The sequence below is a fragment of the Mytilus galloprovincialis genome, chromosome 14 (genome assembly GCF_965363235.1).
Source record: "Mytilus galloprovincialis chromosome 14, xbMytGall1.hap1.1, whole genome shotgun sequence".
NCBI classification, from domain to species: Eukaryota; Metazoa; Mollusca; class Bivalvia; order Mytilida; family Mytilidae; genus Mytilus; species Mytilus galloprovincialis.
In genome coordinates, this window is record NC_134851.1 from 71,343,670 (window position 1) to 71,367,425 (window position 23,756).

Here is a 23,756-nt window from a genome sequence, read left to right on the forward strand (position 1 = left end):
CCACCGAGTGAATATTTGTGGACCCCGGCGCCGACGGAATGTAGGCTCGTTATATATGTCTCGCTTTTTCGACTATTCATTTCTTTGCCCGGAAAAAAAATGTAAAACAGTTTTTGATAGCAATTAGTCGCAATCAGAATCTTGTACAAAACTTGCATGATTTTCATTTTATTTTTCGACAAATACATTAAGAAAGGATAGAACTTAAATGGGTAATTATCTACAAATTCAATTTGATAATATTATCAATTGAATCGAACTTAGAAAAATCTTACACGAAATGCTTCAAGAAAATAAAATTGTTTTCTTGACAATGAAAAGTACCGTGCACTCATTTAATCAACAATATGATTTTTTTTTTAAATATATTCAGTTTTTTTCCTGTTGATTTTTCTATTTTGTTGTATTGACAAGCATAAAAACAATAAAATAGGCATCTTAAAATAAATGAGATGACGAACACATGATGAAATTATGGAAATCTCCTTTAAAAAAGTATAAATACAATTAAAAACATAAATAGTAATGTTTATGGAAATAAACATAAACACTATGCTTATGATAAATTTGATGTGTACTATTGATTTGTATGTCCAGGGACATATTGCCTATGTAGAAATTAAAACAGGGCTTTGGTTCATTGGATGTTGGATGTGTACGGATTGCTAATTTAGTTTTAGATGCATGATTTTTTTTATTAGTTGTTAGTGGCTTTGAACTAGCTGTCCATTAACTGTGAGTACTCTCATATCTGTTCCTAGTGTTTTTTGTTGTTGGGATGTACAATTACCCGGCCACGTCCACTTGTTTTTTTGTCCATCTGATTATTCAAGTCTTTTTTTAACTGATTTTTATAGTTCGTTCTTATGTTGTGCTGTTATACCACTGTCCCAAGTCAGGAACCTTTAACTCAGTGGTTGTCGTCTGTTTATGTGTTGCATGTTTGTTTTTCGTTTATATTTTTAAATAAATAAGGCCTTAGTTTTCTCATTGGAATTGTTTTACATTGTCATTTCAGGGCCTTTTATAGCTGACTATGCGGTATGGACTTTGCTAATTGTTGAAGGCCGTACGGCGACCTACAGTTGTTACTTTCTGTGTAAGTTTGGTCTCTTGTGGAGAGTTGCCTCTCTGGCAATCATACCACATCTTCTTTTTTTATATTTGAACTTAATTTCGGCGAATACTATAAGTATAAGATCAGTTATTTGTGTCTGTTGTCGATTTGCTAGGTGTTTTTATACTTAATTCTAGTAGTCTCAAGATATAAGCAATTTCTACCTGATGTGTGCAGTTTGTTTTTATTGTGACATGATAATTTCCGGCTGTTACAAAACTGTCACAGGTGAGAGGAGCCTTTTGCACCAAGTTAAACGACACAACAGGCATACTGTGTGTGTCTCTCCCATGAAGTGAGTCTATAGTCAGGTGGGTCTCGATAATTTGCCTGTTTTTACTTTTAGTCTCAATATCCTGTTATATCAGAGATATCTTGTGCACTACTGATTTGCTATAAAATGAGAATGGAATTGGGGATTATTTCAGAGTGACAACAACCCGACCAAAGAACAGATAATAGCCAAAGGCGACCAATGGGTCTTAATCGCAGCGAGAAAGTCCGTACCCGGAGGTGGGCCTAAGCTAGCCACATAATACAAATATGTACTATTTCAGTCTATTTCAGTGACAATGGACGTCATACTCAATTCCAAAACATATAAATGAACTGATATTAAATAACATTCAGGACTAATACAGGCCAGGGGCTCCTGACCTTGAACAGGAGCAAAATTACGGCGAGTTACACATGTTATGTGAGATCTCAAAATCGATACTCGTTTAGATATTTTAAATACCACACTATAGATTAGTTCATACACATATGTACATTTTTTTCCCAATATCTACTAAATCGACTCATTTCGTATATTGAAATAGTTTAAAATATCCATTATAGGGGTAGCTATGCAACCATTCTGCGGGTGATTAGCAATCGCCATTCCAATACAGCCTTGAACCTTTTGAACAGGATCAGAAATATAGATGCACATTCCTGAATCTCCAGGCTGAAATCGTATATTGGTTATGTGGATTTGTCCGTACATCCTGCGTGAAATTCTTTTAAATGATTCTTTGTCAAAACTCATCTTTAAGAAGGTCTTTTGCATGTGTACATCGCTTATTATTCCCGACAATATACTAGAGGTATGGTAAATTGTTGATGTCTGAAGTAGTTTATCAATGTCATGTGGTGCATCACCTCCTCCATTTGCTTCTGATTTACAATACACGTCAAACGCAATGTTAGCAATACTTTGTTTGGTTTCTTTTGAAACTTTGATATCACTTTCGCCTTCTACTATCTTTATGATTTGTTGTTCTAAGGGTAAAGATGAGTTAAACGTTTTTTTAATGGTTGCGACTACAGAAGTCGCCATTTTTTTCATATTTTCCAGAATCACATCATTAAATGACTTATCAAACGGTTCTATGTCCACATCAAATGCCTTTCTAATTTCAGACACTTCAGAATCTACCTTGAAGTTTCTTGTATCACGTATACGAGAAATGGCTCCAACTGAGACGGTAGCTATAGCTAGTTTCGGATTAGAGAAACAAAACTGGCGGTAATCTACACAGCTGTCATTTAGGAAATCCGATTTAAGACCTATACGAAAAAATAAATACTGTTTAAATATATCATGACATCACTATTAACGATCAACATTTCCCTTTTAGAAATTATTAAGATTCTACATGTTCTATAAACATCGTGTTTTGCTGTAAATCATACTTTGTTTTTCGTTCATTATTTTTTACATTGATGAGGCCATTAGATTTATCGTTTGATCATTGTTGATTGTTTTGTCCTTTCTGGACAATTTATAGCTGACTATGAAGTATGACTTTTACTCAATGTGGAAGGCCGTACGGTGACCTATATTTGTTAATGTCTGTGTCATTTAGTCTCTTTTAGAGAGTTGTCTTATTGGCATCATCATGATCATACTACATCTTCTTATTATCTTTTTTCCGACGTAGTCGGTATAGTTTCGGTTTGTGCCCTTTGAACTTAAGAACGCTTCACTATGGCAACAGAATACGCATGCTCAAAAATCCTTTCTGTGTTTGGACAAAATGCTGTCATGGTGGGTGATTTGGTTGTGTTTGAAAAAACGTCTCGTTAATTATATCGTGATGGAAAGCAAGTGAAAAACTATAAATATTTGAACTAGATCTTACAAAGATTTATATTTTTATTAAAATAATTGTTTCTCCAATAGCTCTTTGCATCCGTGACAGCTGTTTATTCGGGACAATTATATAATTTTTAATGTAAACTTTGTTGTACGAACGTACATGACTTTTAGAACGCACCTGCCTACGCATGTGCGATTTCCGCGGGGTTTTGGTGAATGTAAACAGAAAGATACGAGGACCGAGAATACTGAACACAAATAGAGAAAACATTATTTAAATGGTATCTTTGTGCTTCTGAAGGTTATCGAAATGATAGTTTTAAACATACACTCAAATTTAAATACGTCGGATACCTTTTTTAAAGATAGTTCTGGTTTAATACATAAGATTATTACTATTTTACAAAAACAAGAATCGCTTTTTTTTGTAAATACGAATATCGGAGTATTGATTCAGATTGTAAAAATTATGTAACTCACCAAGTACAATTCAGAGACATGAAAATGTGTTTTATTAGGTATTCGTATATTCAAGATAGCAAATCAATGTTTGAGTAGAACACAAGACCCTATGTTGTTTACATACTTTAACTTTCGATTGTAATTTGAGAAACAAGGACTTATCATGCAATTATCGTCCCAAGTTTGTCACGCATGGTCTAAACTATCTCTTCTTCAACTGAGTTGTTATTTTTAGTTCCGTGTATACGGTTAACGTATACACAATATCGATATTAGCTACTGCCATAACTTGGTTTTTCTGTGTACAGTTTAATAGTCAAATAAAAATGTTGTATTTAAAATGGGTATACCTTCACATTTTAACTAATTCAATAAACTATGCGCATGAATATTCTTCCAAAAACAACGTAGCGTGGGAATGAAATATATCAATACTTATACAATTGCATGCCAAATATCATTTACTAACCACAAATGATTCCCCTTTAACTAAACTAATCACACATTTTGAAAAGAATGCAAACGTCCAGAAAGTATTTGTTAGATAATTTCTAAAGGGTGCAGGAAAACATAATAATGGGGAAAAAAATGATTGCTAAATCCTGCACACCCAAAATGAATGACGTATCGTCCCTTCCATGAACACGAGATCGGCTTATACAATTGTAAAATGAAAAACATTCAGTTACCGTCAGTAGTTACCCTTCAACAGCTTTATGTTGTACTTGTACATCAATGTACAAGGTAAGACGGAGGGTTGGATCCCGCTTATATGTTTAACCCCGCTTCATTTTGTATGTATGTGTCTGTCCCAAGTCCTGTAATTCAGTCGTTGTCGTTTGATAATGTGTAACATTTTTGTTTTTCGTTCAGTCTTTGTACCCAAATTAGGCAGTGATTTCGGGGCTATTCATAGATGACTATGCAGTATGGGATTTGTTCATTGTTGAAGGACCGACGATAACCTATAGTTGTAAATTTAAGTGACATTTGGTCTCTGGTGGAGAGCTGTCTCACTGGCAATCATAATACATCTACTTTTTTAAAATTAATCTCAAACTTTAATATTCTTAACTGATTGGAAATTTCAAAAAGGTAATGACTGGGGACGCGAGGCAGAAAAGACCCAACGAAAATAAAATGTAAAACTATAATATTTCTGCATACTAAACATCTTAGTCTTAAGCAGTGTTCTCATCAAACTCCATGTACAATAAACATGTTTACATTTAGTTTAATGTAATGTACACGGGTTTCACATGAAATTTGTTAACATCCATACACCTGGTTTAATAACCTTAACATAAGATTTGTTCACACTTGTAAACTATGTGTCATTTAAACGCAATTACATTGATTCAAATTCAAATCACTCGGACAACTTTTCTAGCAGTTATGAAAGCCATTTTGCCGAAATGCTGTGCTTAAAACATGTTAAAGGCTTGAACAGAACAGTTTTTCTTACAAAGCATGCTCTTGATTTGTTCAACAATCTTTTGAAATAGTTTTTATCAAAGTTTCAGAAGTTAAGAAAAAAAAATCATTTTTGATGTATGTAAAAAAAAAGTCGTTGACTTTTATGAAAATTTGTAAAAAAAAAAAAAAAAAAAAAGGTGTCAGTTATATCAGTTTGGATGATAAAAAAAAAACGAGTCAAAAATGGACATTTCAATTAGGAAGACAATTTCAAATGAATTATGCTTTGGGCAACGATGACGCTTTGAGTCTTGATATTATGATAAGGGGTAATACAGCTATCTAAACAAACAATATATGGAGTTTAGACAATTAGTTTGGGAAAGAAATTTATAAATAATTGTTAAAACTACTATCAATTTTATCTAAAACAAAAAAACCTTCTTCAGTATCATGAGTATATAAACATGGTAAATTCATATTCCAACTACCTCGTTTTGAGTACACGTAATCCACACAAAGCCTGCATTGCCTATCGACTGCATGTAGACAAAGAATGATTTTTACTACATGTGGACATTGAATTTTATCTATGAGAACGTAATTGTGTTTACTTTACGTGTGAACTATACTTACACAACACCGATTTTAGATCAATGTGAACACGGCCTTACAATTGATGGTTCCTTATTCAGTTGACTAAATAACACACTTTGACAACTTGTTTCAGCCATAAGTAGCCCGCTTATGGTATAACAACTCCAGCTTTCGGTAGATGTCAAAACATGGAGTTAAATAAAACAATCCAGGATAATGGAAAGATATCATGTTTCCTGGAAGTGGTGCGGCCTAGTAAAAACAGCAAACAGAAAGTACAAAAAGTAGTTTATACTTCAGGGTTTCACAACTTTTTACTTTTCAATCACAATTTTACATAAATTAGTACATTGTACATGTGGCATATACATTTTGTACATGCACAAAAAAAAAGTTTTGTGGATATTTATTTTTAATCAACTTTTTGCATGTAATCCTATTGATCAGTCAATTACAGGACTGCAAACTTTGATATGAACAAGACAATAAAAAATTAAAAAAAAACTCTTCATAGATACGATAATTGAAATTTTGTATTTGGTCCAGACGTGCGTTCCGTCTACAAAAGACAGTGACGCACGAATCAAAAAACGTTCTAAAGTCCAAATAAAGTACGAAGTTGAAGAGCACTGAGGACCCAAAATAACAAGAATAAGTCTTTCGCACCCATCATGCGAACATATTTTTCGAATCTGTCCACAAAAGCATGTGCACAGATTAAATCTGCGTGCAATCATTGTCAAAAAAAACTTCAAGAAAAATATTTGACGCTACGTTGTACATAAAAAATAGGCTTGATTATAGAGCCGTGCCAGTACTAGACCTGATCCAGCTTTTGAGCGATAGGTAAAGAAAGTTAACTAGTTTTTTAGAATTCCTTCATTTTAAATTTCCCTGTTCAATATGCTTCATTCCCCACTCATTCATTCCTATGCACTTTATATTAAGAATAATAATGAAATTGATGTTGATTTCAATATCGATTTTAGCCTGCTTGCGTCGAGTTCACTAGGTTATGGGTTCAGTTCGACGCTGGGATCAATCTAAGGACTTTCTTATTGGTATTTTTTTGCTTCTGTGATAAGCCAGTTAATGTTCCGAATAAACATATATAAAAAAAGAAGATGTGGTATGATTGTCAATTAGACAACTTTCCACAAGCATTTGACAAGAGACCAACATGACAGAGAAATTCATAACTATAGGTATCTGTACTGCCTTCAACAATGAGTAAAGCCAATACCGCATAGCCAGCTTTAAATGCGTGCCACTGTATGTCAATCAGATATTCCTCCGTATCCGAATCACTTTATTGTAATAAACGTATATATTGATTACCATGGAACGCCATGACTGCCCTATGTTAATGATCAGCATTATATGCAGTGCTCACAACATTTTATGCAGTGCTCACACCATTATATGCAGTGCTCACACCATTATATGCAGTGCTCACAACATTATATTAAGTGCTCACAACATTATATTAAGTCCTCACAACATTATACGCAGTGGTCCAAACATTATATGCAGTGGTCACAACATTATATAAAGTGGTCATAACATTATAAGTTTCTTGTTGATGAAGGTGATGATCGGTGATGGTGGTGATGATGTTTGATGTATAATGAGATTGATGTATGATGAGATCATTCGGTAAACTTCGTCTTTTTTTAAGCGGAAATTACCGAATCCATAATTGGTAATGCCCAGCTAACAATTAAAGTCATGTTATCATTAAGGCAGTATATAATATTTAAAACTAATTGAAATAAGTAAGGAAAAGATTAAACTAAGAGAATGAATGAACTAGTTCTGTTCGTCGTAAGAAATGCGAATGGCAAAATGTAAGATAAATAATAAAAAGTTTCTTTAATGAAATATCGAAGGAAAATTTGTATGATATATTCCTCGAGTTAATTTCCTACTGAAGAACTTTAGCAAGGTGCCACTTTATAGTCAATACTCAGTTTAAAAAAGCTTAATTGCCTTTTAAATAAAATAGTCAGCTTTCTATAACACCTAAGTGCCATATTATGCTAGCTTATATATGTCATGATAGAGTCATTTTTGGCATCGATTTTCAGATTTTGGCATTTTTACATGAATAAGTATCTAACAGATATGGAAAATGCAGTTTAAAGCATTAAATTGTAGGTGTTTAACATAACTTTACATCAACTATTCCAATTTCTTAACAAGCTTTTTAGCACGCCAAGTAGTTTGTCTTCTAAATATGATCAGCAGTCTTATATAGAGATATAAACTTTCATAAGAAAAAATAACCCTTTCAAGACCAAGTTTAACATTTTCATTTAAAGTTATCATCTCTTATGAAAACTGAGTTTGTGGGGGTGAATAAAACGTTTACTACGTTTGTTCGTCAGTCTGCATGTTTAATATATAAAAAGTGGTATGCTTGCCAATGAAACAACTTTCCACAAGAGACAAAATGACACCACAGAAATTAACAACTAAACGGCCACAGTACGGCCTTTTACAATGAGCAAAGCCCATACCACATAGTCAACTATAGAAGGCCCCGAAATGATAAACGTAAAACATTACTAATTTATGTACAAACAAACGATCGAAAAACGAATATGTATTTAACACATTAACAAACGGCAACCACTGCAATAAAGGCTCCTCCTGACTTGGGACAGACACATATATACGGAATGTGGCCGGTTTTAACATGTTAGCAGGATATTAACCCTTCCTCTAACCTGGGACAGTGGCGTAACAGAACAACATAAGAACGAACTATGAAAATCAGTTGTAAAAGGCTTAACTCATCAGATGGATACAAATATAATTACATTGTACATCTAACCAAAACATAGAGTGGACGTGGGCGGGTACTTGTATATCCCAACAACAAAAAGACACTATAAGTACTGATCTGAGAGTACTCGCAGTTACTGACAGCTAGTTTAAAGCCACTAACAACTAATAAAAAAAAACATGCATCTAATGTTTGCATTTAGGTTAAGATTGAAAAAAACTGTGAGTAAAAAAGAATGATTTACTATTATTGAATAGTAACGATTGTCCATGAAAAAAAGAGTCATCTTGACCTAAATTAATTCTGGTAAAGGACCATTAAGATACAAAATCTAATCAACTACAAGTCATGGAAGAATAATATCTTTTAGATCGCACTTCTTTGATAACAATGGACCTTGAAAAAAGATTCAAATTTGTGTTTAGGTCCAGATGATAGCAACAACACATAAAAGAGGAATGCTATATGTTACTGAGCACTTCTTTGATTTTATTTAAAGTCCACACAATTTATTTTTTTGTAACAGAAGCACAAAAAAAACGATACTCTTTATTATGTCAATATATAATTGTAATATAATTATATTAATGGAGAACTACTAGTATTGTTTTACTGTGAATTTTTCTCGTTGTTGTTATTGGCGTTCTAATTTTTCTCACATACAAGCTTGTCTATAGTCTGGCGATTTCTGTTATTTTTGCTACCATTTTTTTTTCATATCCCATGTTAGGATCAATGTAAAAGGTTGAAAATTTCATATCTGAATATTTTTTTCGTTATCTGAAAAGTTACTTTTGACGACGGATCTTGATTGTTTCTGTGGGGTTTCTTTCTCATGGATATGGATCTTTCACAGGGAAAACATGGAAAATTTTCGAAACTAATTTGACTTTTATGTATAGCATAGTCCGAATTATTATCTTAAAAGAATTTAAATTCACAAACTAGTTATTTTGCACCAAACATTGCTGTGACATGCATTTTTAGAATATGATTGAAATCGTAAATGTTTAAGTAAAATTCTATTTGCAATTGCTGACCAAAATTAATAAAAAAAATAAAAAAATGCAATGAACAGTATAAATCTGACAGATATTAAATTGGTATGGTCTTAACTGTTTAGGAATTAGTGGCCAAAAAGGGGATCCAAATAAACATTTTTGTAGTTTCCAGTCATTAAGTGTATGAATCTCTCTGAAATTATACCACAAGTTTCCAAACCATAAAGGGATGGTTATGATTTGCTCAGAGGGGTAGGTGGGGGAGGTGTTATGGCTCAAACCGTTTATGAACAAGAAGTAATTGTAACAGGATACTGTTACGAAGTCTCCCAAACAAAGCTCTCATATTCTTTTGATTTGTTTCATTGTCACATACAAGAATATATATGCTTTAGGAGTGGGGATCTTGACCGTTTACAACTTTTCAAACAAGAGGGGGTGGGGTGATCCCCTAGGGACTTCCCTTTTATTTGATTTCATTTGTTGTATTGTCCCCTACAAGAATATATATGTTAAGGGGTGGGGATCTGGACCGTTTACAAGAAAATAGAACATTCTCATATTGAAGGGGGTGGGGGTGACCCCAGGGACTTCCCTTCAATTTCATTTTGATTTGTTGTATTGTCCCCTACAAGAATATATATGGTTTAGGGGTGGGGATCTGGACCGTTTACAAGATAATAGAACATGCTTAAATTGAACGGAGTGGGGGTAATCCCAATGGACTCTCCCTATATTTCATTTGATGTGTTTTATTGCTCCGTACAAGAATATATATGGTTTAGGGGTGGGGATATGGACCGTTTACAAGTTTTCAAACAAGAGGGGGTTGGGTGACCCCTACGGACTTCCCTTTTATTTCTTTTCATTTGTTTTATTGTCCCCTACAATAATAGGGGTGGGGATCTGAACCGTTTACATATAATAGCACATTCTCAAATTGAATGGGGTAGGGGTGACCCCCAGGGACTTCCCTTTTATTTCATTAAATTTGTTTTATCGTCCCATTCAAGAATATATATGGTTTAGGGGTGGGGATTTGGACCGTTTACAAGATAATATCATATTCTCAAATTTAAGGGGATGGGAATGACCCCCAGGTATTCCCCTTTTATTTCATGTGATTTGTTTTATTGTCCTATGATCATTTCTGAAGACTGTGTGTGTTTATCACTTAAAGTTATATTCATTTGAAAATTTTCGAAAATAAAATCCCATAGGGTTCTATAGTAAACCCCTCCCTTCTTTCAGCCCCCCCCCAACAAAAATACCCCTTAATTGACCCCAATGCACGAACGAATGATTGATGGTTCACCTAGACATATTAGTCTAACATTCTATGAAACCCTAAGTAAATCTGACAAGTGGTTTTGGAGAAAGTTCATTTTTTAAAGTGGCGGAAGAAGAAAAAGAAAAAGAAAAAGAAAAGGAAGAAGAAGAAGAATAAAAATAATAAGAACTGAGCAAAAACAATAAGTCTCCAACCTTTGTTTGGGAGACTTAATTAGAGGCAAAAAAGAGGGAAAACAAGGGTTTCTTGGTTAATGGTCAATTAAGACAATTTGAAACAAGTGTAAGGAAGTTATCCAAATATATTGAGGTAATCCAGACATGTTTGATTACCTCCCTTACACTGATTTAAAATTATGTGTAAAGAATTTTTTTTTCCCATATCAGATTTCAGAAACTAAAAAGAAAAAACGTGGGGATACATTTTTCTTTTCTTCTTCGGGTTGGGGTCAGTATGCAACAGCATAGTGTATTGCACAAAATCAACAAATCAAAGAGCTGAAAGCTCTGAGGAAAAATGACGCCACTGCCTCTAATATTGGGATATTTTTTTATGCAAGTCTTGATTTTCACATACCGTAATAAGTTTAACATTGCAACATGTCTAGTAAGCATATAATTGATATTCGTATATGCGTGTGTGAAGTGAAGATGACAACTGACTGTTTTTTTTAATACAAATGAACAGATCAAGAGTCAAGCCTACCTTAATGATCTACAGTATCCAATGACTACTGGCTGGTTTTTTTTTTGTACAAATAAATAGGTCAAGACTACCTGAATGATCTACAGTATCCAATGACTACTGGCTGTTTTGTTTTGGTACAAACAAATAGGTGATCAAGAACACTGGAATGATCTACAATATCTAATGATTACTAGCTGTTCTTTTGTACTAATAAAAAGGTCAAGACTATTTAAATGATCTACAATTTCCAATGGCTACTGGCTGTTCTTTTGTACATACTAAATAAAGACTACCTGAATGATCTAAAGTACTCTAAGTAATGTGTAATTTTTTTCTTGCAATTACATTTTTCTAAATCAAGAATACAGACTACTATAAAAAAAAAAAGATGTGGTATGATTGCTATAAGGAGACAACTATCCACAAAAGTCCAAAATGACACAGACATTAACAACTGTAGGTCACCGTACGGCCTTCAACAATGAGCAAAGCCCATACCGCATAGTCAGTTATAAAAGGCCCTGATGAGACAATGTAAAACAATTCAAACGAGAAAACTAACAGCCTTATTTATGTAAAAAAAAATGAACGAAAAACAAATATGTAACACATAAACAAACGACAACCACTGAATTACAGGCTCCTGACTTGGGACAGGCACATACATAAATAATGTGGTGGGGTTAAACGTGTTAATGGGATCCCAACCCCCTAACCTGGGACAGTGGTATAACAGTACAACATAAGAACGAACTATAAAAATCAGTTGAAAAAGGCTTAACTCATCAGATGGACAAAAATACAAGTGGACTAGTATCCTTTCGAACCAAATGATTATGAAGAGCCTGTTGTAACAAGCTCTTATACCCCACTAGTTCTATAACATATGACTTCGCATTCTTATTCAATTTATAACGTTTTTATACTGATATTTTCATTATTTTTTTTAATTTTGAATGCAAAGTGTGACACATTCTTAGTTAAAAAAAATTATCAGAACAGTAAATAGAAATAGTAAATAATGCTCCCGAGGTCATATGTTTATGTAGGACTAACTACCCACATACTCATTAAATAAGTTACTATGGTGACATAGTTATTTCTGTTACTTGAAGCAAATTCTTTTTCTGTAGATTTATACAATAGCATAATATTGTTATACTTGTTTTATTTCACCTTGAAGACAAATAGGGATACTCCTTTGATTTTTTATTTCATGTCAGTCAGGTCCCTTTATGTGACACTTGAAACCACTTCTCTGTCATATTGATATTTTATAACAACTCTGCTAAATTTGATATTCATTCTTTAACGATATATCATAGTAAGCTAATTTTTAATTTACACTAATCCAGAATCTTTCATGTCAAATTTTTGTCTCCATTTAAGTTTATGCTTTTGAACCATCATGGAATTAAACACAATTCCAAGTAATTATGCTGTTATAGTGGGTCACCATATATTCAACTTTGGTGGCATTCCAGTAATTGACATTTGTGTCAGATTGGATAATGAACTAGACCTTTAGGAATTGATCTCATTATTTAATATGGAACCATAGTATGGGACCCCTACCCGGTAACAAAATAAAACATGTCAAGCGGCAAAATTTATCACCAGAGATTACAAGTCAAGAGAGGATGGATAAGTCTCAAAAATGCTTGCCAAACTGGAACTTCAACAAGATCTCCAGACAAGGACGAACAAGGAGTTGAAGCCAAAGTTAGTATTTATGTAAAAAGTAGTTGAGGGGCTGATTTACGCTATTGAACCAGACGAATTCCTCAAAAAAGCATGTCCAAAGAGAACCATAACTGCAGAGAAATTCAAAGAATACAACGTAACAATTATTGTGAAAAACAGTGGAAAAGCAAGTAACGAATGACTCTTACTGTGAGTTTATTGACATTCCACTAAGTAAAACACCGTACATTATGCAAACTCATCCTTTGTAAGACAGTGATCGCACCGAATCAGCTATGATGACACTTGTGCACGAATCAAACGTAGAGAGCTTCAAATCTGTTCTCCCGCCCCGCCAATAAATCGGCGGCGCTCTCTCAAACCATTGTGTTAAAGCCAGCATCTATATCGACAATTTATTCACATGTCATACAGATACAGTCTGTTACATACTCTACAGGTGTTACTTTGTAAACAAAGATGGATTTCCGGTACTTCGATCTGTCTTATAAGCAGTAGAAAGTGGACCAACACGGACATATTATATTTTCTTATAAAAAAAGGCAGTTGTTTGTAAAACGAAAAGACTATCAAGTATTCCCAGATTAATTATATATCTTTAATGTTTTTACAATGTTTTAGTTTTACTTCACATGATCAATAAAGTTATAAAAATAGATTTATGAATATCTTAACTACATTGGTTGGTACACTTCGACCTTTTTGGTAATAAGAAGGACCGGAGGTATGTAAACTGGTTCCAAGTTGATTACTACACATGATAATACAAGCAGATTCCAGTTTGTATGTAAAATAGTAATACGAAACAAAGCGTGGTAGGCGGAGAAATGTAATGGGGAAGAAAATATACGAAACCAAGCGCGGAAGCCAGAGAAATGTAATGGAAGTTCAGGTCAGCAGTATTTGAACAAGACGCTGAAAGCGTCATTTTCCAAAAAAGGAGGGTATTTTTTTTAATTTTTGGAGGGGGTAGGGCAATTCGCAAAAGCGTAGTGCAAAAGCAAAAAATTAAGTATAAATTCAAGTTATATAACTAATTTCAAGTTTTTTGACTACAGTTATTCTGTGTCAGAAACCTATTATGTATCAAATATTTAATTACATTCCAAATTCAGACCTGAATCAAGCGTGAATAGTGTGTCCATTTTTTTCCAAACGGTTCAGCGTTTGACCTCTGCGGTCGTATCCAACTGCGTTCGGCGAAGCCATTTATTAAACACTTAAATATATATACATATAAAGTTGTAAATATGGTGAAACTGATCCTCAAAATAAGTTTAAAATGCTCTGGTGTTGAATAAATTTGTGGTAAATTAATCATACTTCTTAATTTACTTATTTCAATCAGTTTTAAATGTTGTATACTGCCTTAATGATTACATGACTTTAATAACTGTTTAAATTTGTTTGCTAGGCATTACCAATTATGGATTCAGTAATTTCCGCTTAAAAAACGAAGCTTACCGAATGATCTTATCATACATCAATCTCATCATACATCAAACATCATCATCACCATCACCGATCATCACCTTCATCAACAAAAAATTATAATGTTGTGACCATGCACTTCATATAATGTTGTGACCATGCACTTCATATAATGTTTGGACCACTGTGTATAATGTTGTGAGCACTTAATATAATGTTGTGAGCACTTAATATAATGTTGTGAGCACTGCATATAATGGTGTGAGCACTGCATATAATGTTGTGAGCACTGCATATAATGTGAGCACTGCATATAATGGTGTGAGCACTGCATATAATGTTGTGAGCACTGCATATAATGCTGATCATAATTAACATAAGGCAGTCATGGCATTCCATAGATTACTCCAAAGTAAGATTTGTAACGGTTTCTCAATGTAAAAAAAAATTGTTTCATTAGTAACATACATTTTTTTATACATCATGTTCAATTATATATCTTATATGTATACGCAATATATACAAATCTAATGAATCGTGTCTCAAAAACTTTTTATAGCAAGGTAATACGTAATAATCAAATTGAAAATCTGATTGGTTGCATTGTTCTTTCTTTTCTAATAAAGTATGGACAATCAGGGTTATACATGCTATTAATTTACCCTAAAGCAAACATAGAATAATGGCCAAATCAAAATTTCTGTTTTTTATCTAATTATATGTATTAATTTTCAGTGCTTTAAATTAAGAAATAAACATTATAAATGTGTTGCATTTTGACTGTATTTGCATTTTATAATAAATAATTAATTCAGAAGTAAATACAATACTAATGCTTTTGCTAAGTATTCAACAGATTGACAAACAAAAAACATCTATTTTTCGTAAGTACGCTATTCTACGAGATTAACATGTACATGTATCAAATTATTCATTTTCCTGCTGTTGTGGTCAAATATTCAAATAGTCAAAATGTAACACACTACCAAATGACCATACATACCAATTTGTTCATACTTTATAGTATTCTGATTACCAGTGGACACATAGTCGGTTGAACACATCTCGATTTTTTTCTTTACTTTAATCAATGCGGCGTCTATACTAGTGGATTCAGGATTGTCGGTTTTGAAGGCTATATCTCGTATTTTCCCACATATGAATGAGGGTGAGCTTGAGGCACCTAATGTTTCAATGGCTGGATAGCATTTTACCAACAAAGGTTTATTATCATTAAGGCTGATTTTATCCGCAGCCAATTCCTCAGCATTTAAAAATATATGCAGACATGTAAGAAAGGCTGTATCCCCCCTTACCTTTACAAATCCTCCGAGAGTTCCTCTTTTGAATTCATCTGTGCCGATCATGTCTCCAACTCTAAGCTTAGACATAAATTCTGGGCTCCCTTGTACAACTTTTGTTGGCATTCCACAAAATATTTTAGGGAACCGATTTTCCCCGACAGGTAAGAACCCTTTAACTTTACAGAATAAATTTACACATTGTTTTTCAATACCACGTTGTTGAAATGATGATTTGCTTATAAGAGTCAGCTTGCTGTGTTTTGCGAACAAATCCCTTGCAGACAGTCCAGGTATTTTTTTGTTATCAGGAAACAGTACTTCCACATTTGATTCTTCTAATTTAACAGTGTTAGTGTTGTCTTTAGAAATATCCTCATTTGCAAGATATATAATATCAACTGAAAAATATTTAAGCGGTACATGAACATTGTTCATCTTACACTTAAGTTCAACAACTATTACAAATTTTTCAGACTTTTGTATGTGTTTACAGTTAAAGGCTGGCCAAATATCTAGTATGTGATCTAGAAGAACAACTTTGTTTGCGAGGAAAAATAATCTCGTTATAAACCAAGCTATTGACATTGCACAATAATTTTCTTCTTCCTCAATGGCTACTGATAGAGCCTCGAACAGGTATGAACACGGTGTTTGCCTATCCATAATATTGGCAAGCGTTAATCTACATAACATGTATTGTTTGGTCTTCACAGTATGAATAAGCAATTCTCTGTAAGGTGATAATGAACACTGCTTTGTTTCCTTTAGAAAAGTGGATACCAAGCTCAAAATTTGAAATTCATTCATTTTTCCTTCTCCGATGTCATCTTTTAACTTCTGGAAATCTATAAACCAACAATAATGATCATTTATTATTAGTGCACATTACGGTATGTATTATCAATTTAATAAACCTCGAGCATCTATTAAGAGACAGTAATTGTGCATATGATGCATACATTTTGGAAACGTTAATGTTATTTCTACCACTCGTACATCTATCTGCTTGTAGACCGTAAGTTCCCGAGGGTATCACTCGTCAAGTAGACAGTACTTAAGTATTTGCATGTAAATACAGATGTTGAGTACAGCCAGTTACCCTAATAAATGGTCCTAAAAGTATTTTTGAACTTTAAAAATCATACTTGCCTTTTTTTTCTTAATTCATTTTATTTTTTTGAGAGTATGATAAGAAAGTTTGTACATCTGCATTATATTCACAAGAACTAAAGGATAAGTAAAATCAAATTTCTTTTCGGGAAATGTTTCAACCTCATTTCAGAATTTGATAGCTATAGCATGTATAGGTTACACCACTCCGTGATCAATGGAAAATTAAGAATATTGTAGGCATATGTTAGCAAAAATATGTGTGTGTCAAACTTCAACAAATGTGTTGCCACAGCACTGTAATCTTTCCAGGACACTGACATAAAGTATGAAATATTATGCTCATGTTTTTACAAAATTCGTGTACATTTATGATGGCACCAATAAATCAGTAGTGACGTAATTGATGAAATACTTTCTTTTAACTATGTTTTAATTCAATCTAACAATTAACATTATTGCAGGAACAAAATTATGAATAAGTTGTTGGACATCAATTGTCATTCTGTGCAGTAAAATCGGCACCGTAAGTGGGTTTTTTTTATCACTGGGTTGATACCTCTGCTGGTTATCTGTCATTCCCAATGATATTACCATAAAATTGAGAAAGGAAATGGTGAATATGTCAAAGCGACAACCACCCGACCATAGAGCAAACAACAGCCGAAGGCAACCAATGGGTCTTCAATGTAGCGAGAATTCCCGCACCCGTAGGTGTCCTTCAGCTGGCCCCTAAAATATGCATAATAGTACAGTGATAATGGACGTCATACTAAACTCCGAATTATACACAAGAAACTAAAATTTAAAATCATACAAGACTAACAAAGGCCAGAGGCTCCTGACTTGGGACAGGCGCAACATTGCGGCGGGGTTAAACATGTTTATGAGATCTCAACCCTCCCCCTATACCTCTAGCCAATGTAGAAAAGTAAAACAATAACAATACGCACATTAAAATTCAGTTCAAGAGAAGTCCGAGTCTGATGTCAAAAGATGTAACAAAAGAAAATAAATAAAATGACAATAATACATAAATAACAACAGACTACTAGCAGCCATGTCCGCTTTAAATATCGTAGCTGCTACGTAGATTTTTGTTTTTTGAACGTGTATCTAGCCTTTAGTTTCTACATATATATTGATAGCCTCTACGTAGCTGCTACGATATTGAACATGAACCTGCACAGTGGCTATTACTTCTGTACTGGCAAAAAAAGGGATATTTTTCAATCGCAATTTACATAAAAAAAAAATCAGAAATCCTTTTAAATTAAGAAATATATGTAGCCTTCATGCAAAGCTCTGCTTTTATGTTGCATTTTACAAATACTTAAAATTGTTTCTGGTTTTATCAGCTCTTAAACCTTTGTTTTTTTATGTCTTGGATTGTCTAATAATGTGTCCTGGAACATCACTAAAGAGATATTATTTGTTGAAATGTGCATCTTGTGCAGTAAAACTGTTATCTTTTTTTTTAAAACAAATTAAGATAGTATAAATGTGTTTAGAATAATTCGTATTGATAAGCATATGTTGAGAAGAAAATCAGAATTGTAAAAACATTTTGATCCAAATCTGACGTTTTTCAAACTCTTCAGAATGTAATATGGCAAAATTTATACAAAATCTATCGTTGACTGACCCCAAAAAAAATGACGACGACAAACGCAAAGTGTAGAAAAAATTTCACTTGGTCTTATAGACCAGGTAAGTTAATAAGCTAAAGGTTGTGAATAAGTGGCTGTTTTATATTCAGGATATTTGGGGTTTTTTTTTAAAGAGTATTTTGTCACAAATCAGGCTGTTTGAAACTTAAATAAGCAGCAATTATGATTTATATTTTGAGTGTAATCATTGTTGGATTTGTTAAGACAGTTTGCCTGTTCAGACATAAAGTGTCATTTGTCCAATCTATCAATTACCATTATCCCTCTACATTGTCATTAGTTACGACAAGCAAAATATTGAAAAGTATTTATTTGACAGTAAGTAAGTTATGCAACGACCATTTTCTTAATTAACAATCAAGGATCTTAACTTCTTCATGGTAAAAGTGAAAATACTCAAACAGAATTTGATGGACAATTTTGATCTATTTGACATATTCTTTAAAAAAACAACATGCTAATCTGAGTCACATTTTATCTTAAATGATAGTTTTCAAGGTAATTGTCAAAAACGTAAAACATCTTGGAAATTTCTATTGAAAATCATAAACTACTAAATGAAGTCGTATCATTATTTGGAATACATGCAAAGAAGTTCTATCTTACCATTATGTCAATCATGGCCTTGTCCCATTTTATCATTTAAATTTTGTAATAAAGATAATAAACTTGTGTAATTACTTGCATTTTATCCTTGCCTTCTAGTTTATCAATTTCAGACATATAGGTTGATCATCAAGAAACAATTATTAGATTTGGTTATCCTAAAAACACTTCAGTCCAAGTTATGATGATTGAAATTTGTCAAGTGTTCTAAAAAATCTTCCAAACAGCAATATCTTATTATTTAAATTTATCAATAGTACTTACAAAACCAAGCTTACTCGACCAAATGATAAAAAAATAAAATATACCTATATTTCTGTATTTGGAGACATTTCCTTTATCAGGGCATCATGTATTTAAGTGAAAAAATATATGTAAAAACTAATAGCTATTTTAAATTAAATTCCCATTTGTCATATTATACCTATAGTTGTCTTTTTCATCACATTATGAGAGTCAATCAACCTTTTGTCTACCATCACATCTATAGCATGACCATCACATACAATTGGAGTCAACAATAAGGAACCTAAAAAACCAAATTATGAGATTTTGTTAAACAATGATATAACAAATATTTACAAATGTTACACCAATCACAAATTTAAGGACTGTTTACTACTTTTCTACCTATTATATGGTATGATCACTTTATCTTACTTGTGTCTTTTTATGTTTTTTCTCAGTCCATGTTGTTTGATTCAAAACGATGGTATAATATGAAAATCATGTAATAAATATCAAGCAAGTGAAACTGCGAGCTACTGCTCACTGATGATATCCCCGCCGCAAGTGAATAGTTTTAATAGTGTAAAAGTATGTGATTTTCGGTTAACAGGATGTTGAATAAAGAATCCGAAAACAAATCACATGGTGTAGTTAACTAATATATACTCTGAAACCAAATTTCAGAAATCCTTATATTGTAGTTCCTGAGAAAAATTAGACAAACATTTTCAACTTGACTATCATGTGTAAAATGATTTAAGTTTTCGGTAAACAGGAAGTTGTTGAGTAATGAATCTGAAAACGCATCAAACCGTAAAGCTGACATATATAAATTCTGAAAACAAATTTCAGAAAACCTTGTAATGTAGGTCCTGAGAAAAATGTGACGAAAATGTTCAACTTGGTTATCACGTGTAAAATGATAAAAATAAAAAGAGTATAATGATATATGTATTTGGCTTGGGCATCATCAAAAAGTGCATCTGGTGCAGTGTAATTGTCACATTGTCACTTAGCAATTTTTATTTTTCCATTCACCAATCACTAATGTGAACAAGAAACTGACCTGTGTGTAACACCTTTTGCTCATTCAGAAACATATTGCAATAAAGATGTTAGGAATAACCTTTACTAGTCCAACAGTTCATCCAAAGAACTACTCAAAGACGATTCAATATACATGAAATATACTGATATATCGTATATAAGATAATGACTTGATCACAGCTAAATAAACTCATAGCATGTACAATATATCAACAATGAAGTAAACTGATACATGTATATAAATATTAAAACAATATTTTGTTCTGAATGGTTTTTAAAATATTTTGAGCTTTTCACAGGTATCTTTGGATTAAAAAGCATTTGTTGTCCTGAAAAAATAACTATTTTATATTGTGGTATTCTTTTGAATGTTTACATATGGTGATTAAAGGTTAATAAGATAGCTAAATCAGTTCAAGCATTTAATACTCCTCATCAACTGCATTAGCCGTGTACACAACCAGTATCATTGAATCACCAACATGAGTATATTTGTGCAAAGAGGTTGTGGTACTTACCTTTATGATTTTAAATTATATCATGGATATTGTTCCTGTGATTTTGTAATTTCAATTTCAATGAATATACAATAAGTTATTTTAACTTTCTCTCAACCGGACAATATTTAAGATAACTTTTATTTACAATATTCAAACTGGTTTTGTTGCCTTGTACATGTTCATGTTTCTTTTGTACATTAAATTTGGGTCTTCGTCATGTTCGTCGAAACCATCCTTTATTCCAGACGTTCCGTATCAGAGGACATTTCTGGCATTTCCTCTGCACTTCTTGTATTATTATTAACATGACAATGACAAGACTAACAGTAGATAGTATCATTAATTGATAAAACAAAACAACAATTCGCCGAAGTCATGTTTACAAACAACTTCCAAGCAAGGATCGAAGCTCATAAACTCGGCAATCATAAAATATATGTGTATGCAATTAACGAAAAAATGTATGCATGCGCTGCGGATGATTAAGTTCTGCAAGATCTTGCACATGTGAGTACAGCTGAAGGCAAGGGTGTTAAACGCAGGACTTCGGGAAAGTTCGGAGAGCCGACAACCTTGCTTCAGAAGTTGGTTTACAAAATGTCAAAACGAGCCAAAGACCAAAAAATGACAAGGACAGTTAAGCGCCTTTTATGGAGACAAAAACTATATTCATTAAAAGGCTTTGGGGTTTTTCAATCAAAATATTAGCAAGCTAAAATAACTTAAAAGATTATAATTAGAGATAAATTTAAAGTTGTTTATAAAAAATTATATCAAGAATGATGGTTAATTACGTTTTTGGGTAATCAGTTAAACCGCATGGTTCTATTATTTCCATACGAAAACACCCGAGATGTTAAACCGCATGGTTCTATTACAATAGGAAAACACCCGAGACGTCCCAAAAATATATAGGTGCTCCTATCATTCGAGGAACTTTACATAGTTGTGTATACACACATGGCGGTACGGAACACGATCGGAAATCTATTTGACGATATCTAAACGTTTCGAAATGAAGTGAAAAATATCGTGGGTCACGTGGGCGCTTACATTTGTCACTCTATGTACCATTTCTGGTCGATATGCGCTATAGACGCAGTGCGCACGTCCTTCCCGATCACTGGTATGAGTGACAATGAGACAACTCTCCTTCCATGTAACAATTTATAAAAGTAAACCATTATAGGTCAAGGTACGGCCTTCAACAAGGAGCCTTGGCTCACATCGAACAGCAAGCTATAAAGGCCCCCAAAAATTACTATTGTAAAACCATTCAAACGGGAAATATTTAAGCTAGAATTTGATACATAACAAAAGGCTTAATACATGCAACATGGAACATATATCAACAAATTTTAACTCAATTTTAACTATGAGCAAAATAAATACACAACATCTTTACCGTACCTGTATGTGGTAATTCACAGACTGTATCCATTGCTATTTTTTTCTCATGGTAACATTTGGAAACACCAGTATTGTCCTGAAGTAACATTTTTACAGAATTTGAATGTCCTCTTACATTAGCCACATTTAAAACAAACTTTCCATTAAAGTTGACTTGAGATATATCAGCACCGTTCATACGTAACAGTTTTGCTATATCTGTATGTCCTTTTTCACGAGCCACAAACAATGGAGACTGTCCACAACTATTACACTGAGAAACATCAGCATTGTTCTCCAGTAACAGTTCTACTGTATCTGTATGTCCACCTTCACATGCCACAAACAAAGGTGACCGTTCACTGATGGTACACTGAGACACATCAGCATTCTTCTCCAGTAACACTTTTGCTGTATCTGTATATCCACCTTCACATGCAACAAACAATGGAGACCGTTTACTAGTGGTACTCTGAGAGAAATCAGCATTGTTATGCAGCAAAGTTTTTACTATACCTGTATATCCTCTTTTACAGGCAACGTACAATGAAGACTCCCCATCACTGTTACACTGATCAACATCCGCCTTGTTCTGAAGTAACATGTTTACAGTATGTGCATGTCCTAATTCACATGCCACATACAAGGGAAACTTTCCAACGTAGTTAACTTGAGAGACATTTGCATTGTTCTGTAATAATAGTTTTACTATATCTGTGTGTCCTCCAGCACAAGCCACATACAATGGAGACTCGCCAAAATTGTTACACTTCGAGAAATTTGCATGGTGTTGCAGTAACAATTCCACTATATCTGTATGTCCTCCTTTACAAGCAACAAACAATGGAGACTCACCCATTTTGCTAATCTGATTGACATCAGCATTGTTCTGCAGTAATAGTCTTACAACATTTATATGTCCACCCTTAGAAGCGTTGTGCAAAGGTGAACTACCATAACGGTCTGTAACATTGACATTAAAATTAATAGAAATCAAAAAGTTAACTAAATCAGTGAAATCATGTGATGCTATTTCCAATAAAGGTGAGGCAGAACATACATGACATAGTTTATCTACTAGTAATGTTGAACTGACGAATGAAGAACTTGAGCAGTGGGTGTATTTTGAAGATTCTTTGCAACTTATTATATCAATCTTCTTTAAACATAATTTTGATTCATTACTTCTCATAAAATAGCTAATTAACTTCCCCCTATATGACTTATATCTTAACATGTTATTACTGAATGTGCTTGAAATGACATGCTTCTTTAAGTCACATACCAGTCTTTCAAAATAAACTTCTTCTTGGTCTTCCAATATA

The 23,756-nt window shown here is 33.2% G+C and overlaps 2 protein-coding genes across 2 annotated transcripts in view; both read right to left on the minus strand.

The window, feature by feature from the left end:
* On the minus strand, window positions 1-23,422 carry LOC143059859 (uncharacterized). Its single transcript, XM_076233428.1, has 4 exons — window positions 22,453-23,422; window positions 19,692-19,796; window positions 15,581-16,726; window positions 1-2,668 (listed from the first exon to the last, which is right to left on the minus strand). Exons 1-4 carry the CDS (start codon window positions 23,288-23,290, stop codon window positions 1,908-1,910), a joined length of 2,850 nt encoding a protein of 949 aa, XP_076089543.1. The 5' UTR covers window positions 23,291-23,422; the 3' UTR covers window positions 1-1,907.
* Window positions 1-23,756, minus strand: part of LOC143058174 (uncharacterized) — a 155,545-nt gene that overhangs the window by 68,004 nt on the left and 63,785 nt on the right. The gene's annotated exons all lie outside the window — the stretch shown is intronic.